The sequence below is a fragment of the Perognathus longimembris genome, chromosome 2, assembly GCF_023159225.1.
Source record: "Perognathus longimembris pacificus isolate PPM17 chromosome 2, ASM2315922v1, whole genome shotgun sequence".
In the NCBI taxonomy this organism is placed as follows: Eukaryota; Metazoa; Chordata; class Mammalia; order Rodentia; family Heteromyidae; genus Perognathus; species Perognathus longimembris.
In genome coordinates this window covers 117,152,241-117,172,986 of record NC_063162.1, presented here as the reverse complement: position 1 = coordinate 117,172,986, position 20,746 = coordinate 117,152,241, and the positions used below count along the sequence as shown (strand labels likewise).

Sequence of the window (20,746 nt, the reverse complement as noted above, 5' to 3'; positions counted from 1 at the left end):
AATTCAAAGGTAAGAAATTCTTTTGAAGCAATTCCCATGTCAACTTTTTTTTTTTCTTTTTAGTATTCATCAGGAACAGCAATCTATACAGAATGAACTAACTACCATTCCAGGACCATCATTTTTAAGAACTCACTGAATTAGCAAGTATTCTCGTAAACAGCCTCTGTACAAATGGGAGCTAAATTCAGTTTACAGTAGCCTCCTTCTTTTTGGAGCAGGGTATTGCAAATTAAGATCTGTCCTCACCACGGAAGAGTCTGGCTATGACCTCATCTTCCCTCTGTTGATGAGGTTGTGAAGAACACTGCTGGTAGGAATGCAAAACTACAACCACAAGAAGGAACCAATGTAGGAAGAAATGTATCCAATGCCTAATGTATGAAACTGTAACCTCTCTGTAATTCAGTTTGATAATAAAAATATATTTTAAAAAAAAAGAAGGAACCACACCACATAACAAAACAGCTACGGATTTCCCTTCCACCAACAACCCACTCTGAGAAATTTATCCTGAAGTTGTATCTTGAACAATGTGGAATACATGCACATAAGGCTATTCATTTAAGGCTTCTTTACAATTGCAAAGTCATTAAAATCTACCTGACTATCCAAACACAACTGAAGGATTAAAAACTATCACTCACACACGAAAGAATATTATGCAGTAGAAAAAATATTTGAGGTAATTTCCAATGCTTACTTTATAAATGCAACCATTATCATGAACTAGTCTTAATGTTTTTTCCTTTGTTCATGTATTATGGCACGCACACACACACACACACACACACACACACACACACACACACACACTGAAAACAATACTGATGAACAAGGTTGGGAAAAGGGTAAAATGGGACAGCAAAGGAAATAAAGAAAGTACCTGAGTTCTGTCTATAACTCAAAAATGATTCACTCAAATATAGGTACCCTTTTACAAGTCCATTTTCTTCAACTCTGCATACATTTATATTCCTGTTATGCAAATGTATCTCAAATTTCTTTATGGTAATGAGACAAAGGCTATTAGGCAATGTTAGTTTTTCCAAGGAAAAAAACTATGACCACACAAATAACTGTTATAGGCCACCCATTAATCTCTATTATACTTGTCTTGTTACAGTTAAACAAACCAGAAAATTAAAACTTAGATGTACTACTTTCTATTCTCCAGCCAATCACTGTGTCACTACTTGCCTATGTATTTGAGAAAAAAAGAAGTTATGTTGAAGATTTGCCAAAATTTAATGGATTTAGTCATACACAAACACACACACACACGTAAATTTATTTTAAAGAAAAAACTTAAAATATTCAGTGAAGTTACAGCAAGCTTTTCCCCTGCACTAATTCCAGTATAAATGGTTATCAGATCCAACCAAACCACTAAGCTTGCCTAAAAGTCCCTCACAGAACTCCACTTTTTTAAATTTCCAAATATATTCATATGTAGAAGCAAAACACCATAATACGCTCAACACTGGGTAACAAGATGACTTTTCCTTAAGCTTAAATCTAAAACAGAAACAAATAAATATACCCCTTTGCAAACATGTATATATCAGTTTCAAAAGATCAAAATAGGATAGATAAAAAAAATACTGTTTCCTACAGGTATAAGTGCAGATATGCTTGTCTTTGTACTTGAAGACTATGCAGAGAATAAATTAGAGTTATTCTGGGTAAAACAGGATAACCTTCCATTGTAGCATGCCAACAACTGATGACAACTTCACATCCACAAATGCGTATCAGACTTTTAAGACTACGGACTTAAAATCAATTGTAACTAGCATTTTCTAATTATAAAGATCCCCTCCAAATTCCAAACAAGAAATCTTATACAGCTACTGATAAACTGTGACCAAAGACATTCAGAAAATCAACACATATGCAATAACAATGTGAGTTAAAAAAAAAAAAAAGCCAAGAAGAGATGAACTTCAGAACTAAGAGCTCAAACAACTTCTACTCAGATTTCAATTCTTCCATGTAGCCAAGGAATCCCAGCCACCTGATCAGAGACAAGCCATTCTGAGACAAACCTGGAACTTTCTGCCATTGGCTTAAATCATTCAGGCTGCCTACCATGAAGACCCAACTGAAGTGCCAATTAAGGGAAGACACAGCGTAAGATCACGATCTCTGGGATGGGAAACACTATATCCCAGTTCTAGGTAAATATTCTATTTGGGAGATAGGAAAGGAAGTAATTAGTCAATCAAGTTAGAAAATATTCTCATAGTAAGACACCCTAACCATTAAATGTCTTGGAGGGTTTTTTTTAAGTTAAGAATAGAGTGTGTGGAAAAAAGAAAAGGTTATAACCAGATAGATAGATAGATAGATAGATAGATAGATAGATGTGTGTGTGTGTGTGTGTGTGTGTGTGTGTGTGTGTGTGTGTGTGTGTATTACTGGGGTTTGAATGCAGTCCTCTTACTTGAGTCATGCCACCTACGCACTCTTCTCCCTCCTCTCTCCTCACACTAAGCCTTTTCATGCTTTACTTCTTTTTCAGATAGGTCTCACTGTTTGCTTTGGACTCTAATCCTGTGCCACCCTGTAGCTGGGACTGTAGGTCATATAGCATGTCTGACTTATTGGTTGAGATATCTCACTTCTTGCCTAGGCTGGCATGGAATCAATATCCTTCCAATCTCTGCCTCCTGAATAGCTGGGCCTAAGCCTGAGAATTTTCTTTTTTTTTTTAATGCAGAAAAGAAAAATATTTTATATAACCTAAGAGTTAAAGGAAACCATCTACAACCTTTACAGAGAAGACATACATGTCTCATAACTTTGATAATTATAAAAGGCAACAAATACCTTAAGATTTAAGACCTACAAATTTTAAAACCCAAATGTTACAATGCAGTAAGAGTGACCCAGCATTTCTTCCATGTTATCCCAAATATTTTTTTTCAGATAGAACTTCCCATTTTGGTCCAGAGTAGACTTCAGACTTAGTTCTTCCTACTTGAATCTCCAGCCTCACTGTCATATGAGGTGTGCACTACCACCTGGCTTGTTTTCAGATAGAGTCTCATTAACTGTTCCCAGGCTGGTCTCAAACCAAGATCCTCCCAACTCTGCCTCCTGAAAAGCTGAGATTGCAGGTCTGTATGGTTAATCCAATCATGATAAAATGCTTTCACAGATCTGATCTTCTGAGTCAGCATTACTACTTCTAAGTAACACTTGGCACCTTCAGACTTCACCTTCTCAGCCAACCAAAGTGATCAGAATTATAATGATGAGATTAATTCATTAAAATCAGCAACAAGTCATCTTTGATTATAATCAGTAACTTTAGGTATTTCCAAAGAATAGTGAAAATCCAGCAGTAAATGAAAGCAACCTTTCTGAATTTGATGCACACAAAGAAAGAACGCCATATTTTAGAAGTTAAGTGCAAAGTAAAATAACAAACCTGAAAAAAAAAGCGAGGCTGCTAGTCTTTGCTTTTTCTTTTTTACAAAACTTACTTTTATACCCATCAGAAATCTCTTTTAACAAACCCCTAAAGAAATTTTAGGAAGATGTTTCTTATATTAAAATGTCAAAACAGAAATTCTTAGTGGTATCCCGAAAGCATTGTTATTTCTTGCCTCACATTCAAAGTTAGCACTCTCATCACTTTCTAACAAATATAAAGAGAATAGATGTCCTGACAGTTTCACAGGAATCCAAACATGGCCGCTCCCTACCTCATATGCATGCGTGCGCCCCCCCCCCACATACACACACACTCACACTAAAGAAATCAAAAAGTTATCAGTATCATAATGTAAATGCTATTAGTGGTGAGCTATCATCACAAGCAAATGATGGGGATAGCACAAATGCTTCTGGAAATACTTTTCACAGGCCCAAGAAGGCTCATCTGTGAGGGGCTGAACACTGGTCCTCAATATAAGTGTCTGAGATAAGCAGCTTCAAGAGCCTGGCAATCTCTAACTACCACTCAAAGTACCAAGCTGCAAAATATGAACAGCTTAAGCAATTCCTAACCATCACAGACCAGGTACACAGAAGGACCATGAAATGAGGGAACATGCTTGGGCTTGGAGTCTAACCTTGCAAGTGTCAGTTCATGATTCCTACACATCTCTTCATGTATGGGAATCATAAAGGTTAAAAGAAAATCACCTAGAATCTCTATGATGATGCACATAAACAAACTTTGGCATAACATCCATTGCACTTGAGTGGATTCATTCACTGTTTAAAAGCATGACTATATTAGAGGAACATGGTCATTCTCAACTGCCAGATTCTGTGTCATCAGTGCTCAGTATGTTTAGACACAGGAAGACAAGGTAAGCCATGTAACAAGACTGATCTCCACTTGAACTAAAGAACTAGCAACTGCTAAACTGTGAAATAGAAAGTGCCCCTTCATTGATTTTTTTTCAGTAGTTGTGCAAAGGGTCCTCAATTCAACATGTCAGTTTATGAATCTTGATCAGTGTCACCCTTTCTATGGTTCTTCCCATCTCTTCCAATCCCACCCCATACCCTCAATATTCTTAGTTATATTTTCACATACATATTATGGATGCATTCTCCCACCCTTCCTCTCTTTTGTCTGCCCTGTTCCCTTGACCTTTCCTCCCTTGACACCCCAAATTCCAGCTTTCTGGTATTTATTTTGTTAGACTGGAAGTAAGTTTGTTGTTCAAAGGACACCAATGGAATTCTCTCCTGCATATACCATACTTCAGTTAATACATCTGTATGTGTTTACATATATGTGTATAATTTATATCTAATTTCCACATGAGAGAAAATAAATTGCTTCTAAATACATTCCAAATTTTCTAATTGCTGTGGAATGCCCATAATCAAAGGTATACACTAGTATCATAAAACAAGCAAAGCATGTGCAATCAGAATACATTCTATCTTTCAAAATTTCAAGTAACAAAATGTTGTTAATTAATCCTTATGCTATTTGAGGTCACAATAAAAGGTAGTGTTTAAATATAAAAACAATTATCAACTTAAGAAGTGACTCTCTGGCAGATTTCAAAGTGGCTTTCTCCTAGTAAATTACATTTGTTTCTGTTAGCAGTTGTGGGCCACCCTCTAATACTAAACTAGCACTTTCAACTTTTACCTTTGGTCCTTTCTCACAAATCATGCAGCAGCAGTCTTAGTTACATGGGTGGTTTCCTGCAACAAAGCTCAGGTGAACAGAAAAGCCTTGCTTTTCCAACCAACACTGGGAAGACTACCCAGAGAACTACCGCCAAGCATATACTCCATTAGCACTCACTGGGTACACACCATTCAACCAAAGCACTCCAGACAATATTCAACTCAATAGCATTCAGGGGGGGAAAAAGAAAGGCTCACTCACCAACCCAACAAAATTAACAATTATAAATGCCCTGTTTAATATAATATGTCAAATATACCTGAGTAATTAGTAACACAAATTATTGTTTTTGCATGTGTGTGCCAGGGCTTGAACTCAGGATCTCATGCTCTTGCTTAGCATTATAACTCAAGGTTAGTATTCTACCATCTGAGTCTCAGCTCCACTGCCACTTTTGGCTGGTTAAGTGGAGAGGAGTTTAACAGACCTTTCTGCCCACACTAACTTTAAACCATGATCCTCAGATCTCAGTCTTCGGAATAACTATGATTACATGTGTGAACTGCCAGCACTTGGCACAAATTATTTTTGATATGCTACCTTGTAATATCTGACAATTAATTAATTAAATAACAAATAATCATTTGTATATTCAGGGACGAGGCCTAGAACAGACACTGATGTGGAGTAAGCAAATCTACTTTCAAGAAGCCTTAGAAATGTAAACACTTGGACAAGGCAATTTCATTTCTCAAGATCTACTCCAAAGAAATAATTCAATTAATGAAATGATGTCTTTTATAAGACTAGAACTCTAAAAGCCTAGAGGCAATAGCCAGGTTTGGTTATTATGCCGTTGGTGATATGCACATGCCTAGCACATATGGCCCAGCAAAGATACTCAGTGCTGGATTCTTTTCCGCCCACCTAACTTACTAGATGTGAATTGTGTCAATAACCACACCTCCTAGACACAAAGATGGAAGTCCAATTTACTCAAGCAACATTTATTTAGCACCTCTAACATGCCAGACACCATGAAAATACATAAAGCTCATTATTTGGGAATGAGCAACTGCAAAATGGTCGCGCAAACTTCAGCCAGCTTAGTCAACTGTATATCATAAACTTAATAACATCCTAATTAACATCTTGTAATAGGCCCTCAAGGGAACCCTATCAGCCTACCAACAATATTATTAAAAACTTGAATACTTTATAAACTTTCACATAAGCACAAAAGCTTTCCCTTCAAAATTAATAAATAATGATCATCTATGTGGCAACTATAAATCTCTCCATGTAGAGTTTTAAATACCTAGGGCATGCCAAAATATAAGTACATCACAAACAAAGCTTAACATTTTTCAGGAAATTACAATGTCCCCTTTTGGAAACAAATTAAGTTGGATTTTCTTCTGCAAGTACTACTGTTCAGAATAAGCTTGATGGCCCACAACCATAAGCTCAGCAACGTGAAGGTCACAGACTGCAAAGGACTGCAATTCAAAGGCCAGCCTAACAAAAATTAGCAAGACCCCACCTCAATTAATGGAGCCATGTATGACAGACCAAGCTGAGGCCACTGCTACAAAGAAGATCTCAGTCTGGGGCTGGCCCTGAGAAAAAACACAAAATACTACTTGCCGGAGTGGCTGAATCAGTTTACATTCCCACCAACAATGAAGTAGGGTTCCCTTTTGGCCGCATCCCCTCCAACATTTATTATTGTTAGTTTTCTTGATACGGGACATTCTTACTGGGGTAAGATGGAATCTCAGTGTTGTTTTGATTTGCATTTCTTTTATGGCCAGTGATGTAGAGCACTTTTTCATATGTCTCTTGGCCATTCTCATTTCCTCATCAGAGAAGTCTCTTTTTAAGCCTTTAGCCCACTTGATGAGGAGGCTGTTGGTTCTTTGCGGTTTTGTTTTGGAGGAAGGTAATTGTTTTAGTTCTGCATATATTTTAGATATGAGGCCTTTGTCCGTTGTATGGCCAGTAAAGATCTTTTCCAAATCTGTGGGCTTTCTGTTTATCTTGCGAGCTATGTCCTTTGCCCTGCAGAAGCTCTGCAGTTTGATGCAGTCCTATTTGTCCATCCTTTCTTTGATTTGTAGCATTTCTGGGTCTTTGTTAAGGAAGTTCTATCCTGTGCCAAGGAGCCCAAGTGTTTCTCCTACTCCTGCTTTTAGTGTTTTCAGGGTATCTGTTTTAATTTCAAGGCCTTTGATCCATTTGGAATTCATTTTGGTGCAGGGTGATATATAAGGCTAAACATAGACCTCCCCGATGACCCAGCAGCCCCACTTTTGGGCATCTACCCCAAAGACCACAAACAAGAACACACTACAGCCACCAGCACAACAATGTTCTTCGCAGCACAATTTGTCATAGCTAAAATATGGAACCAACCCAGATGCCCCTCAGTAGAAGAATGGATCAGGAAAATGTGGTACATATACACAATGGAATTTTATGCCTCTATCAGAAAGAATGACATTGCCCCATTTGTAAGGAAATGGAAGGACTTGGAAAAAATTATACTAAGTGAAGTGAGCCAGACCCAAAGAAACATGGACTCTATGGTCTCCCTCATAGGGAATAATGAGCACAAATTTAGGCTAGTCATAGCAGAGGATCAGAAGAGCCTAATAGCTATACCCTTATGAACACATAAAATGATGCTAAGTGAAATGAACTCCATGTATGGAAATGACTGTTATATCACTGTTGTAATTACTTTCAACATGCCATGTGAAACCGTAGCTTCTATTGTTGATGATCCTCTTGTATCCCCTTCCTGTGGTTGTACCTGCACTATCACTGAATCTTATCTGAGTACACTGGAAACTGTATGTACTGGTATTAGAACTAGGAAAGTGAAAGGGAATACCAAAATCGAGAGACACAGGATAAAAAGACAATCGACAAAAGCAATACTTGCAAAACTGTTTGGTGTAAATCAACTGAACAATTCATGGGGGGAGAGTGAAAGGGGGAAGGGGAGGTGGGAATGAGGGAGGAGGTAACAAACAGTACAAGAAATGTATCCAGGGCTGGGGATATAGCCTAGCGGCAAGAGTGCCTGCCTCGGATATACGAGGCCCTAGGTTCGATTCCCCAGCACCACATATACAGAAAACGGCCAGAAGCGGCGCTGTGGCTCAAGTGGCAGAGTGCTAGCCTTGAGCGGGAAGAAGCCAGGGACAGTGCTCAGGCCCTGAGTCCAAGGCCCAGGACTGGCAAAAAAAAAGAAATGTATCCAATGCCTAACATATGAAACTGTGACCTCTGTGTACATCACTTTGACAATAAATAAGAAAAAAAAGTCCAAATACAACTTGGAAACAGCAAAACAAAAAAAACAAAAATCAAGTAAAAAGGACTGATGACATGACCAAATGCTAAACTGCCTACCTAAGAAACCTAAGGTCCTGAGTTCAAATGCCACTACCACTGAAAAGGAAAGAAAAGAGAAGAAATGAAAATTTTGCTGTCAATTAACAGGTATTTATTTGGACTCCATAATAATGTACGCATTTTTGTTAGAAAGAACTTAAATGACTAGTCTAAAAGCAGTCATCCAATATATTAAAAAAAAAAAGACAGGGAACCAGACTAAATAGATTATTGAAAGAAAAAAAATGGTTCAGTATTGGGGGTGAAAAAAGGACAGTGAATTATACTTTTTTCTTGGGGGGGGCGGTTGGGAGGGGATGGAGACTTACTATATAGCCCAGGCTCACCTTGAACTTGTGATCCTCCTACCTCCGAATCCTAAAGGCTGGAATAACAGATATGCACATCCAGCTATAAAATCGTTTTCTTTTTCCATTAACATATGGATGAATATGAGTGTTTGTGTGTGTGTGTGTGTGTGTGTGTGTATGTGTGGGTATGTATTTGCCAGAACTGGGGACTGAGCTCAGGGCCTTTTTACCCAGCTACAAAAAACATTTTTAAAAGCTCAAAACCAACTAAATTTTTAAATATAGAGAAATGGTAAAAGGAAACCAATGGAAGAGAGTTCCTAATGAGACAGGCTGCTACTGGTCTTCAGAACTGAGATGATATGAAAATTAAGTAATAAAACACAACACTAATTTTACCCAAATTTCTTTATAAAAGGACTTAGTTAAATTTCACTCCCATTCATGTAGGCTGACATGTGAAAGTAGTTGACTGAGAATCTCTCTCCATTGAAAGGAAGCACAACTGTTCCCTACTTGGTTCCTTTTTCCTCTCCATTCGATTATCTTAGTTTTAATACTATTTTTAAACTATATTTATGATTAAGAATTTCCTTCAAAATATTGTTCAATAGGAAGCAAACACACTGCTAACATGCCTAAGCTCTCTCTTCTCAATTCCAAAATATGCCAGTCAGCCTAAATATCTTCTTCATCTATACCCATTTTCCCCAATCTTCTTAGTCTCATAGCTATAACTAAGAAGATGCTATACCTTCCAAATCTGTTAAGTTCAGCCCTGATCTCATGGGTTCTTTTATACAATGGCCTCAAGGAATAAGTATACTTGAATAGTCAACAGGATCAAACAGGCTCACAGTTGAAACCTCAGGACTGAGGCAAGAGGACTTCAAGTTGAAGAACTGCCTAGACTACACAAAAAGATGTCCCCCAAACAAACAATAACAACAAAAATCAACAGAATGAATAATTTTCCACTGCAATCCTGGTTCCTTTCAACCTTCCCTTGTAAAAGTAGATGACACTTCCACTTTGCAGCTGTTTATCCTTTTTCTACACACTGTATCCCATCAACAAGACCTACTACTAAGATAGCCCAGATGGACTTACTTGGACTTCTCACCTGTTGGGTTCAATTAGCTTAAAACTTCATGCGCTTTTAGGAATGAGAAAAAAATAGCTGGTTACAGAGACTGACAGAAACAGTACGTACACACATACAAAGACTGGAGAAAGATGATTCCAGAGGAAGATGATTGCAGAGGAATCTTCGCAATTGCAAAGAGAATTTAGATCAGTGAAAGAAGAGGAAAGTAAGCTACAGAGCAGAATCAATTTAGAAGCAAAAACACTACAATCCCAGCACTCTTACATTTGTGTGACTGAGTCTTTGGTTTTCCTATGAAGAAAATAATATGAGAGAAAAAAATAGCTTTTGAGCAACTTGTTTGTTTGTTTTTATTTTCTAGCCTCATCCAAAGGTAGATTCAAAAAAAGGGCATATCAATTTAAAACCTAAGAAAGATAGATGAACATATTACATACTGTACAGAGATCTTTGTATTGCAGCTTTTGAAATTTTGTGTCCGTGTTTCCTGCACATAGTTCCACATAACCAAGGACAACTTGAAATACAGTATTGTGAATGGCTTGAGTAAAGTGCATATGAAGTTGATCCATTGCAGTCTATGGAAGGAAAAAATATACAATAAGAAAAGACATACAGTTTAACTTCATATTCCTAAAATAAATAAATGTCAACAGATTGGAAAACACAGAGACAAGAATCTTTACTGATTATAACTACAGCACTAAGATCAGTTCTATTCCCAGCAGTAACTGTGTTATTTTGCTATCTTCAAATAATTCTTTACATAACCAGGTCATCAATAGCATACAAGGAAGTCTGCAGACTGTGAACACTACTCTGTTGCTCTGTATTTACAAATGGTGCTCATCCTGCCCTTTCTCAGAGGTGCCATGAATAGAGCACACCTCAGGACCCCTCCAGCATTCAGCATTCACTCCCTTACAGAATTCAGGACATACTTTCATAGTTGACTTCTCATATAAAGCAGTACTTCCAGTGCTCTAGTCACTTGCCCTAATTTATAGTTCTGGGTAGCACTGGTTACTTGTATGTGTGTGTGTGTGTGTGTGTGTGTGTGTGTGTGTATGTGGTACACGTGCATGCATATGTGCGTGTCTCATCTGATTTGGTTTTATTTTGATTTTTTGAAATATATTCTTACTGTGTAGCCAGGCTGAACTTAACTCCATAATCCTCCTTCTGCAGCCTCCCAAGTATAACACATTAAAAAAAAAAAAACCTATATAAAACTATGAAAATACTAAACCTGGAAAACACTTTATTCAAAACAGATGTAAGTACCATTTTAACCATACTACAGAGAAGCGGAGAACCTGTTTTCTGCCAAGGGCCATTTGAATATTTGTGACATCATTTGCAGGCCTAGATTTATTGAAATTCAGACTCCCAACTGCAGTTGCCTTAGAGTGACCGCATCAACAGATTTCCGACCAGATGTTCCCACCCCTGGAACACCCATGTCACCACTGTTAATAAATGTACTTTATTAAGTGAAATTTTGAGGATACTGCATTACTATTATATAGTCCTAAACAAGCATGAAAGCCAATAGGAGAACATCCTTTTAAAACTAACCTGTGTTTTTCCAAGAAGTCGATAAGCTTGTTGCACCTTGGTATAATGATTAATGTCAAAATTCTTGCAGATTTTTGAAAGTGCTACATCCAATTGTTCCTTTGTAATTAAAAGAGGAAGAAATGACTTAAAATTAGGTTTTAAAGGCAATGGAAAGAAAATATTAAGGCTACTCTCTCAGAGTAATCAATGTCTATTTAGTATCACACTGAATTAGAAAGTCAAAAACGAATTAAACTAAAATTATAATTTGCTAATTACCACACCAAGTTTCCTGAAATAACATTAATATAAATGTTTCAGTTGTGAAAACCTTGGACTTTAAGGAAAACAAATTAAGTATGATTTTTTTTAATCTTGTGTTTTATTTTTTGTTAACTTGTTATTTCCTCAGGTATCTGCTAAAATGTTCTTGTGAAGTTATTAAAAAAAACCTTTCTGTAATCACTGACAGGTAATTTTCAACAAAATAGTGACTTCAAAAGCATACACCTCAAGATTAAGATGTTTACATCTAAATAAGTAAACTTTATTTATGGGTTTCTATTTTAATGATTCAAATTTTAAATGCTGATTTGCTACAAAGTATAGACTAATATTTTCTATTAAGGACTGAAGAAATACTGAGCTCTCAACAGGAAGTCTTCATTAAATGTCACTACTTGTAGAAAAAAAGTTAGTGAGTTAATTTACTTAAGAGTAAGGTTTACTTACAAAATTCAAAGAAGCTGTTTTTTGCGATTATCAAATATTTCAGTTTTACAACTAGCAAATAACTGCATTTATAATCAAAGAACACTTTCACAAAAGGTCATTTAGAGTCTTTTACTTTTATAAGTACCTCTATTAGTAAAGCAATAAAACAGAATGTCAAAAGAAATCTTACTTTGTTAAAATGAGTGCCCTGCTCGCAAATATTGACAACAGATGAATTCTGCATAAGTAAGAGAAAAGGCAAGTCTGCGTGCTCATACTACACACTCTTATTTTCTACCATTTTATCAATTATATGAAATATTACTAGGAGGTTTAAGAATTTAAGAGTATTCCTCTTAAGGAAATTACTCTTAAGTTAATTAACTCACTAAAGTTTTTTTTCTACTAGTAGTAACACTTAAAGTACTGTTTTGAGGCCCCATAATTCCAAAAGCATTATGAAACTCACAAGTAGATTAACACTATTTGACATTTCATGGATATTCCAAAGCAAAACAACAGCTCAAGTGTAGTGATCTAAAAACACTGATAATAACATGAAGTCAAAACATTATGACGCACTGTGGTAATCAAAAGCCACTGCAAACCATTTACTATAATAAAACCTTCTCACCTCAATTTGTTCCAAAGTGTCTTGAAGCTTTGAATTCAACTCACTATTAAATAAAGCAGAGTTAGATATATTATCTTTAAAAGAGACAAGCTAAGTGTGATCAAAAAGTTAGGTGAATAAATAATCAGCAAATGCCAATAGTATACTATTGATTCTATGGGCACTGCAGTAAGACAAGAAAATAACAAGAAAAGAAATAGGAAAGGAGAAAGGGAGGAAGGGAGGAAGGGAGGAAGGGAGGGAGGGAGAGAAGGCGGGAGAGAAGGAAGAGTCGGGGAGGAAAACAAGGAAGGAGTTAGTGTAGATGCAATAGGACTATGTGTAGCAAAGAACTAGAAAATGAAAAATTTTATGTACTACTTTTAAAAATCAAATATGCACAAAAAGTCTAATAAAAAGTTATACAATATAACACCATGCTAAAATAAGTAATAATTAAATACACAGAGGCATATACCACGTTCACAGATTACAATTTTCAGCTAAGTTCCCACCAAAATGATCTAGAAAAAATGACATTCTAATCAAAATCCAAATAAGCTTTTTTTTTTTTTTTTGTAGAAACTAAAGGGCAGATTCTTAAATGTATGTGGCAATTTGAATGGCAAAGAATAGACAAGAAAACCTTGATGAACAATGTTAAATTATTAAACTAAATCAGGCAAAAACTTACTATAAAGTTTTAATCCTAAGAACACATAAACCCATCAATACAACAAAATGAAAATAAAGGGCAAATGGATTGAACACATACTTAGAAATACCCAAATAACAATAAATCCATAATATATAAGCATTCGAGTCCATCAGTCATCTACAAAAAGTAGCTACAAAACCAATGTAATTAACAAGCCGAACAGCCAAATACATTTGTAAAACACCAGAAATAACATCACTTAATTTTGTTTCATATGGAGCAAATGGAATACTGATTCAATGTTGGCTAGAGAACATTCATGCAACCTCTTTGGAAAACTGGCTATAGAAATCCCACACTGACCATACATAACTCAGCAGCTTTAGTCCTGAGAGCACATGATCCTTGCAGCACTATTTGTAATAAGCAAACATGTAAAACTGACATTTAATTATTATGTCCTGTTACTAAAAAATGTTAGGGAGATGTAACAAAATAAATGCAATAAAAATATTTTAACAACAAAAAAAGACTGACTTAAAAAACTGACTTAAGTTATATATAAAATAGTAAAAACAAGTGAAAAAATGAGTTGGACATGCAAAAAAAAAAAAAAAAAGACTGTTTGCAACTGTTATCTACAAATGACAAATCTGACTCTTAAATTCCTAACAGAGAGGAATACAATTCAGTGTCCACAATATCAAAACACACCAGCAGGTAAGCTGTAAAACAAAACAAAGAAACAAAAATTACTTTTATTGACATAACATTCTAAGAAAAATTTCTGCACATCTTGATAAAGGAGACTTTCTATCTTCGAAGCCTCTAGAGCCTTGCCGATGTCCTCACAGCATCAAGCACATGCTTCCTTCACTGCTTCTTACTAATTAAGCCTTTCAGTGCACACTGAGGTCATCACATAGTGGGAGGTAGACACAGAGAACTGGCAATTATATTATATAGCAAAATCTGAGCATGAGCACAACTATACTGTTTGACAAGTAACAGAACCCTACTGATACCTTATTAGAAAAGTTAAGATCTCTAACCAGAACTTATACCTGATATATGACCAAATATACAAATAGAGGTAAAAGGAATATTTTCAGACCAAGATTTTCCTTAAAAATGACTGATTCTAGGACAATTCCTCCCCCTCCCCCCAAAAATTAATGAATGAATAAGAGGTACAAACTCCAAAATAGTTCCACTGAAAGGATAGTCTTTGCATTTGGAATTAAGCCTCACCTCACTCCCTGTCCAAAACAAAAGCATGAATGTATAAAGAAAATGTGGTATAACATTGTAAAACACAGCCAAAGAAAGGATGACATCTTGCCAGATTGGACAAGATGCTCAGCCTGGAGTAAGCAAAACAAGCTGAGCATGGAAAGATACTCATTGCATAGCCTCACTCACATGTAGAATCTAAAACAGTTGGTCACAAGAAATTGAGAGTAGGGCCCCATGCAATGGCTCACACCGGTACATTTTAGCTAATGGAGAGGAAGAGATTGGGAGGATCATGACTCAAAGTCAATCCAGGCGAAAAGTTCAAGAGACTCATACAACCAATAAAATCTGGGTATGGCAGCATGTGCCTGACATCACAGCAGTGAGGAAAGCATAAATTTGGAGGACTGTGGTCCAGGATGGCCAGGGAATAAACATGAGGCCCTATTCAAACTCTAAAGCAAAAGCGGCTGGATGTCTGATTCAACTGGGAGGATGCCTGCCTGCCTGCCTTGCAAGCACAGACCCCAATTTCCAGCACCAAATCCAACATAAAACAGAAACAAGAACAACAACACTGACGGTAAAACAGTGATTACCAGGGTAGAAGAGTTATCTCAGGAATGAATATACAAATTATTTTGTTTTAAAGTAAAATAAAACCTCTCTCCTCTCGAGCTTTCTTCTCCCATGTTTTCTGTGTAGATTCAGAGCATCACCACCCACTCCATTCAAACTGGATCCTTCCAGTCATCTTCCACGCTTCTCTCTCTTCAGATCTAACTGGCAATGAAATTCCAATGGGTTCTACAGTAGAATCAGTGTTTCCCATATCTGTACCTATTTATGAGTATATTTCTCATTTTTGTGTCCTAACTCAAGTTTTATCACTTTTTTGTACGATTTATTTGAATAGACACCAAATAAATTTGCATATACAACATATACATCCAAACATCCATCCATTTACTTGACAAACACAATTGCCACACATTGTAAACCTTCCTCCGTTCACTAAGCAAATGTCCATCTAACTTTCCAGGCCCGACTGATATGTCATCTTCTCTGGAAGGTCCAACTCACTAAGTACTTCCCATATTTTTCACAATGCTCTGTTCACAGCACTCAGCAATACAGTATCAAATATCTGTTGCCTGTGACTGTTTTCTTCCAAGACAGCCTCTAAGAGATGGCCACTTATTTGTCCATAACTCCCAGAATTAAACTCACTACCCAACTCAGAGCAAGTAATAGTAAAATTTGCAGCTCCAACAAAAATACAAAGGTTTACTATCATTCCTTTAGCTCCACTTTTCTACGTCAATGAATAAAACTATGGAAATAGAAGAAAAAGAAATTTTTAAGAAGAAAAAGAACCACACTAGACTCAAGAAGAAGTTAGCAAGAGAAAAAGAAAAAAAATAGCATTTAAAGCTGGATTCATTCCTCTATTGTATAAACTTCTAAAGTTCACCTACAGCTGAAGCTAAAGACAATGCAGGCAAAACCACAGAAATAATGGAAAACCAGAATAGGAAAGCATATTGTTTTAGGAAATATTTTGAGTTTAGACAGAAAGCATAACTTAAATTCACTCACAGCCTCCAGACAAAAAATGAAAAACCAGCTGGATGCTGGTAGCTCACTCCTGTAATTCTAGCTACTCAAGAGGCTGAGGTCTAAGGATCATGGTTCAAAGCCAGCATGTGCAAAAAAGCCCATGAGAATGTTATCTCAATTAACTTCCAGTAAGGCTGGAAGTCAATCTGTGGCCCAAGTAGAGAATGCTAGTCAGGGACAGCATCCACGCTCTGAGTACAAGTTCCAGGACTGGCACACACAAAAAAAGTAAACTGTAGTAATCATTCCTAATTTTTTAATTTTCGTAAACCTAGCTATTGCTTTTACTGGTGTTTTTATTTCAAGTTAGATGTTTGTAAGTTTCATGAAGTGAGGTACTATGAACATGGTAACATAAATAGCAAGTAGAAGGCTATAAATATAAAACATCAAAAATAATCTTTTTTAAAAAGGCTTTCAAAATCTATAACTTCAGTTTGACAACAATTGACTGCTAATTAAATATCCATACATAAAAATTAGTGGTTAAGGAGTGGACATTAACTGTACAGTTTTTAAAGAGATCCTTGGTTATCATTTAGTAATGTGAATTCAAGCCATTTCAGTCAATTAAGCAAAGTACGTTAAAAGGATCTGCTCATAAACATTTTGATAAATAAAAGCTACATTATGATTTTTTTTTTCATTGCTTGTTCCCAGATGGAAGGCTAAAAGCTTTTAAGAGCTCTCGGCAAGCTGAAAAGGATAAATTGAACAATTCAGCAGAGTATCTCTGCCATCGCTACCAAAAATACTGAATACAACATAACTATAAATAACTAATTAAGTGTTCTTTTAAACAGCTGCTCTAGGATACACAAGCTAGCAAAACTTAATCCTAGAAAGGTTACAAATAAAGCAATGTTTTGTACACATTTGGCCATACAGAAAGACACAACAGTACAGGGAGTGTTCGCATCATTGGCCTGATCTGTTATTTAGGAACCCATATGACTTAAGGCCAAATCTCTTAGAATCGCCAAGCATCAGTCTTTCTACAAATATAAGGGGGGGGGGGGGGGGAGGCTATATCAAAAGGTTTGCTTCGAGCTCGATTGATGATTCTACTACCTGCTAAATGCGCTATTCAATTATCATGTCCTTTTAGTTAAATATTATGGTTTTGCCATCTATAGATTTATTTAATTTTTAAAGAGCACTATACAGAGGAGCGAGACAGCAGAAAACAAAAATTAAAAGATGAGGAGCTATCCAAATAGAACAGTAACAGTAACTCTGTTAAAGCACATACAGCAACAGAATTCAGGGTTAAGCCTGGTGACCCAGAAGAACCACTCAATGCTCCAACATCACTTGAGCAGGATTCCCAGGGGTCCTGGCCAAAATCTACTAGACAAACAGATCACAGACACATTTCCTAAGAAAGGAACTAAAGACAAAAGAGAAAGACAAGTCCCTAACCCTAGTATATTTATAACTAAAATGCTGTATTCATTGGCTGTATGACTTATGTTCTAAATTCTACAGTTTCCACAAAACTGATAATAATATATTCTAAGAGGAAATAAAAGATGATTTAAAAATTATGAAAAATTAAATACATTTGTGTCTATGTTAAAAGTACAGTACTCAACAAAATAGTCTGATAGCATGCAAACTTTTCAAATATAATATAGACTGCTCTAAGATTCCATTAAATAATGTCTCTCAAGTGAAATAAAAAGCAATAAAGTAGCTTTAACTTTTCAGAATAACTTCTCTTGAAGCTAATTTAGATAAATTCAAGTGAAAAAGAATGCCTCATTCACAGACATACTTTAACATAAACACATTTTGATTCTTATTCCCAGTAAATTCCAACTATGACTCTGTCAATCAACTCAAGAATTTTCAAATAATATAAAAACATTTGCTGTCAGTCATAAAAATAAAGTTTCCACTACAGTTCCTTTTATTAAAGATACTGGAGCATGATACATGATGATACAGTTTGACAATACATACACACATATACATATATAATCTGAGATTTACTAGACATAAAGTCAATGCTTCTTTATAAAGAAACAAATATATGAATTCTGATTTTCCTACTTCCAGAATCATAAATCAGTCTCCTAGTTGTCCCATGTAATCTACTCCAAGTATCATTCCTTGTACAAGAAGGTCTCTGCCCTCAACCAATTTCCATTAAAGAAATGAGGTATGACTAGAAAAGAGGATAATACAATTTACCAAAGAAAAACTAAACATGGTTGAGCAAATATATCATGCATATGAACTTGCTTAACGTGTTTTTTTTCTTTTTAATTCATACCAGAATGTTGCTAGGTGCCAGTGGCTCCCACCTGTAATCCTAGATACTCAGGAGGCTGAGATCTAAGAACTGTAATTGGAAGCCAGCCCAAGCAAAAAAGTCCATGAGATTCTTATCTCCAACTAACCACCAAAAAGGCAGAAACAAAGCTGTGGCTCAAGTGGTAGAATGTGGCCTGTGACTTAAGTACTAGCCTTGCCCAGGCCCTGAGTTCAAGCCCCAGAATGGGCACTTTAAAAAAAATATATATATATATATATTAGATTTAGAGCAGAAAGCTTCTCATATACATATATATATTAGAGCAGAAAGCCTCTCAATATATAATATAAACATAAACTTATATGTCAATATATAAATAATTATATGCACAAATATATGTATAAATCATATATAAATATAAAATCATAAACATTTGTGATTTTCCAGTACAAAACAAGACTTAAAATATTTATAAAAATTTAAAGAACAAAAGTATAAAAATTCAACAGGAAATTTAATTACTAAGATTTTTCACTCTGGTTCACTTCCATTGAAGCAAAAATTATGTCATGTCCTTGGCTAAATTCCACAAGTTTAGATCAATAAAATAAAAAGTCTAAAGAACCCTTCCACATAGCTCAAAAACAGACACCAGCACATTATTGGAACACGAGAGGAGAAGAAAAATAAATGCACAATCACAAAAGTCTACATCTAAATAATAAAGACAAAACTAAAAGGTTGTTAGAAAAGAGTAGCTTCCATTTTTATGAATCTGTTCCACATGATTAACTAACCTACATGCTTTTTAAATATTGTATAGCCTAAAATAAGACAACTATTCATATGTCATCATTACAAATCTCCAGTTTCTACCTTTTTACTGTATCTGAATACTGTAGCATGTACTGATACTTCTACCTCCTTCACTTATCCGTGCAGACAACAATATAAAAAATGGTTAGAGACCAGGAATGTGGCTTAGTGGCAGAGTGCTTGCCTAACATGCATGAGGCCCTGTTCCATTCCTTGGTACCACATAAAAACAAACAAACAAAAATGGTTAGAAGCCACTTCATGCAAACTTCACAAAAGCCAAGTAAGAATTTCTTTCAAAGACATTTTCATAGCCAACTCTCATCATGTAATATATTTCATTTAGCCTGGCTAAAATAGAATTTTAATTAACCAAAAACAGTTTCAGCAGTGAACTGTTCCCACAGTTTCATGCTATCAAATTCTACATTCATTCTATCCTATTATAATAGATGGTGTCCAAATTAATTCCTGCAAAGACCTGGAATTTTATTGTATTCTCCTATTTCATTTTTAGCCTCTCATACTTTTCTAGCCATTTTTCAAACATTCAAGTTTCTCTCTAATTCTACATCTTTCCTCTTGGCAAAACTTCTCAATTGTAGTAATACTTCAACCAACTTCTACCAAATCTCAAATCTGTCCTTGAAAAGGTTGACTATAGCTTTTGTTGCTACAAACACAATAGATAGATATTGTCAGTCTTCATTTTGTTTGGCAACAAAGACTGTCTGCAAGGAAGATTTAATTCATAGTCCTTGGAATTTTCCATGACAGTCCCTCCTATCTTGAATTAACTCCTGTCTGCCCTTCAGATCCTCCTTATTCTTGACATCCCAAAGTATGAGATCTTATTGCTTCCAACAACTGTATGTTTGATTCTTCTGTCTCACGGCCTAAATTCTACTTGTGTCTACTTCAATGCAAGCCCTTCTTACCATGCTTTACACTTACAGTGAGGATTTATAGTGATAACACTGTATATGGTTAATCATTATATTGTCAATTTCAAAGCAAAACACCAAGTATAAATACTCAGTAAACACATAACTTCCAAAATTATTTATCCTCAATAAAAAATCTGTTACCACTGCAACAGATGCACCAAAAAACATGAACTAAATGAAAGATAACTTTTTTGGACCCAAATGCTTTATTAGAAATTTCCAACTAGATTCAACACTATATGTTAATTCTCTGTTCACTCTGTCTAGTAAGTGCAAATGAGATCACCACAGTTTTAGTAATCCATTCTCCAAACCCACAAACTAAAATATTACTGGCCATACACAACTATGTATATCCCAGTCAAATAAGAAGTATGTTATTTCAAGCCACATG

General features: G+C 35.7%; 1 protein-coding gene and 1 long non-coding RNA gene across 3 annotated transcripts in view; both read right to left on the bottom strand.

Moving 5' to 3' along the window:
- Vps50 (VPS50 subunit of EARP/GARPII complex) overlaps window positions 1-20,746 on the bottom strand; it is a 95,323-nt gene that overhangs the window by 50,309 nt on the left and 24,268 nt on the right. For both annotated transcript variants that reach the window (XM_048340033.1, XM_048340034.1), the window contains 3 exons: window positions 12,837-12,879; window positions 11,507-11,605; window positions 10,366-10,506 (listed from right to left, as the gene is read on the bottom strand). In XM_048340033.1, coding sequence (XP_048195990.1) covers window positions 10,366-10,506; window positions 11,507-11,605; window positions 12,837-12,879 — 283 coding nt within the window. The remainder of the gene's footprint in view (window positions 1-10,365; window positions 10,507-11,506; window positions 11,606-12,836; window positions 12,880-20,746) is intronic.
- Window positions 454-4,414, bottom strand: LOC125347009. Its single transcript, XR_007210086.1, has 3 exons — window positions 3,760-4,414; window positions 2,625-2,631; window positions 454-815 (listed from the first exon to the last, which is right to left on the bottom strand). It is a non-coding gene; the product is annotated as an uncharacterized LOC125347009 (long non-coding RNA).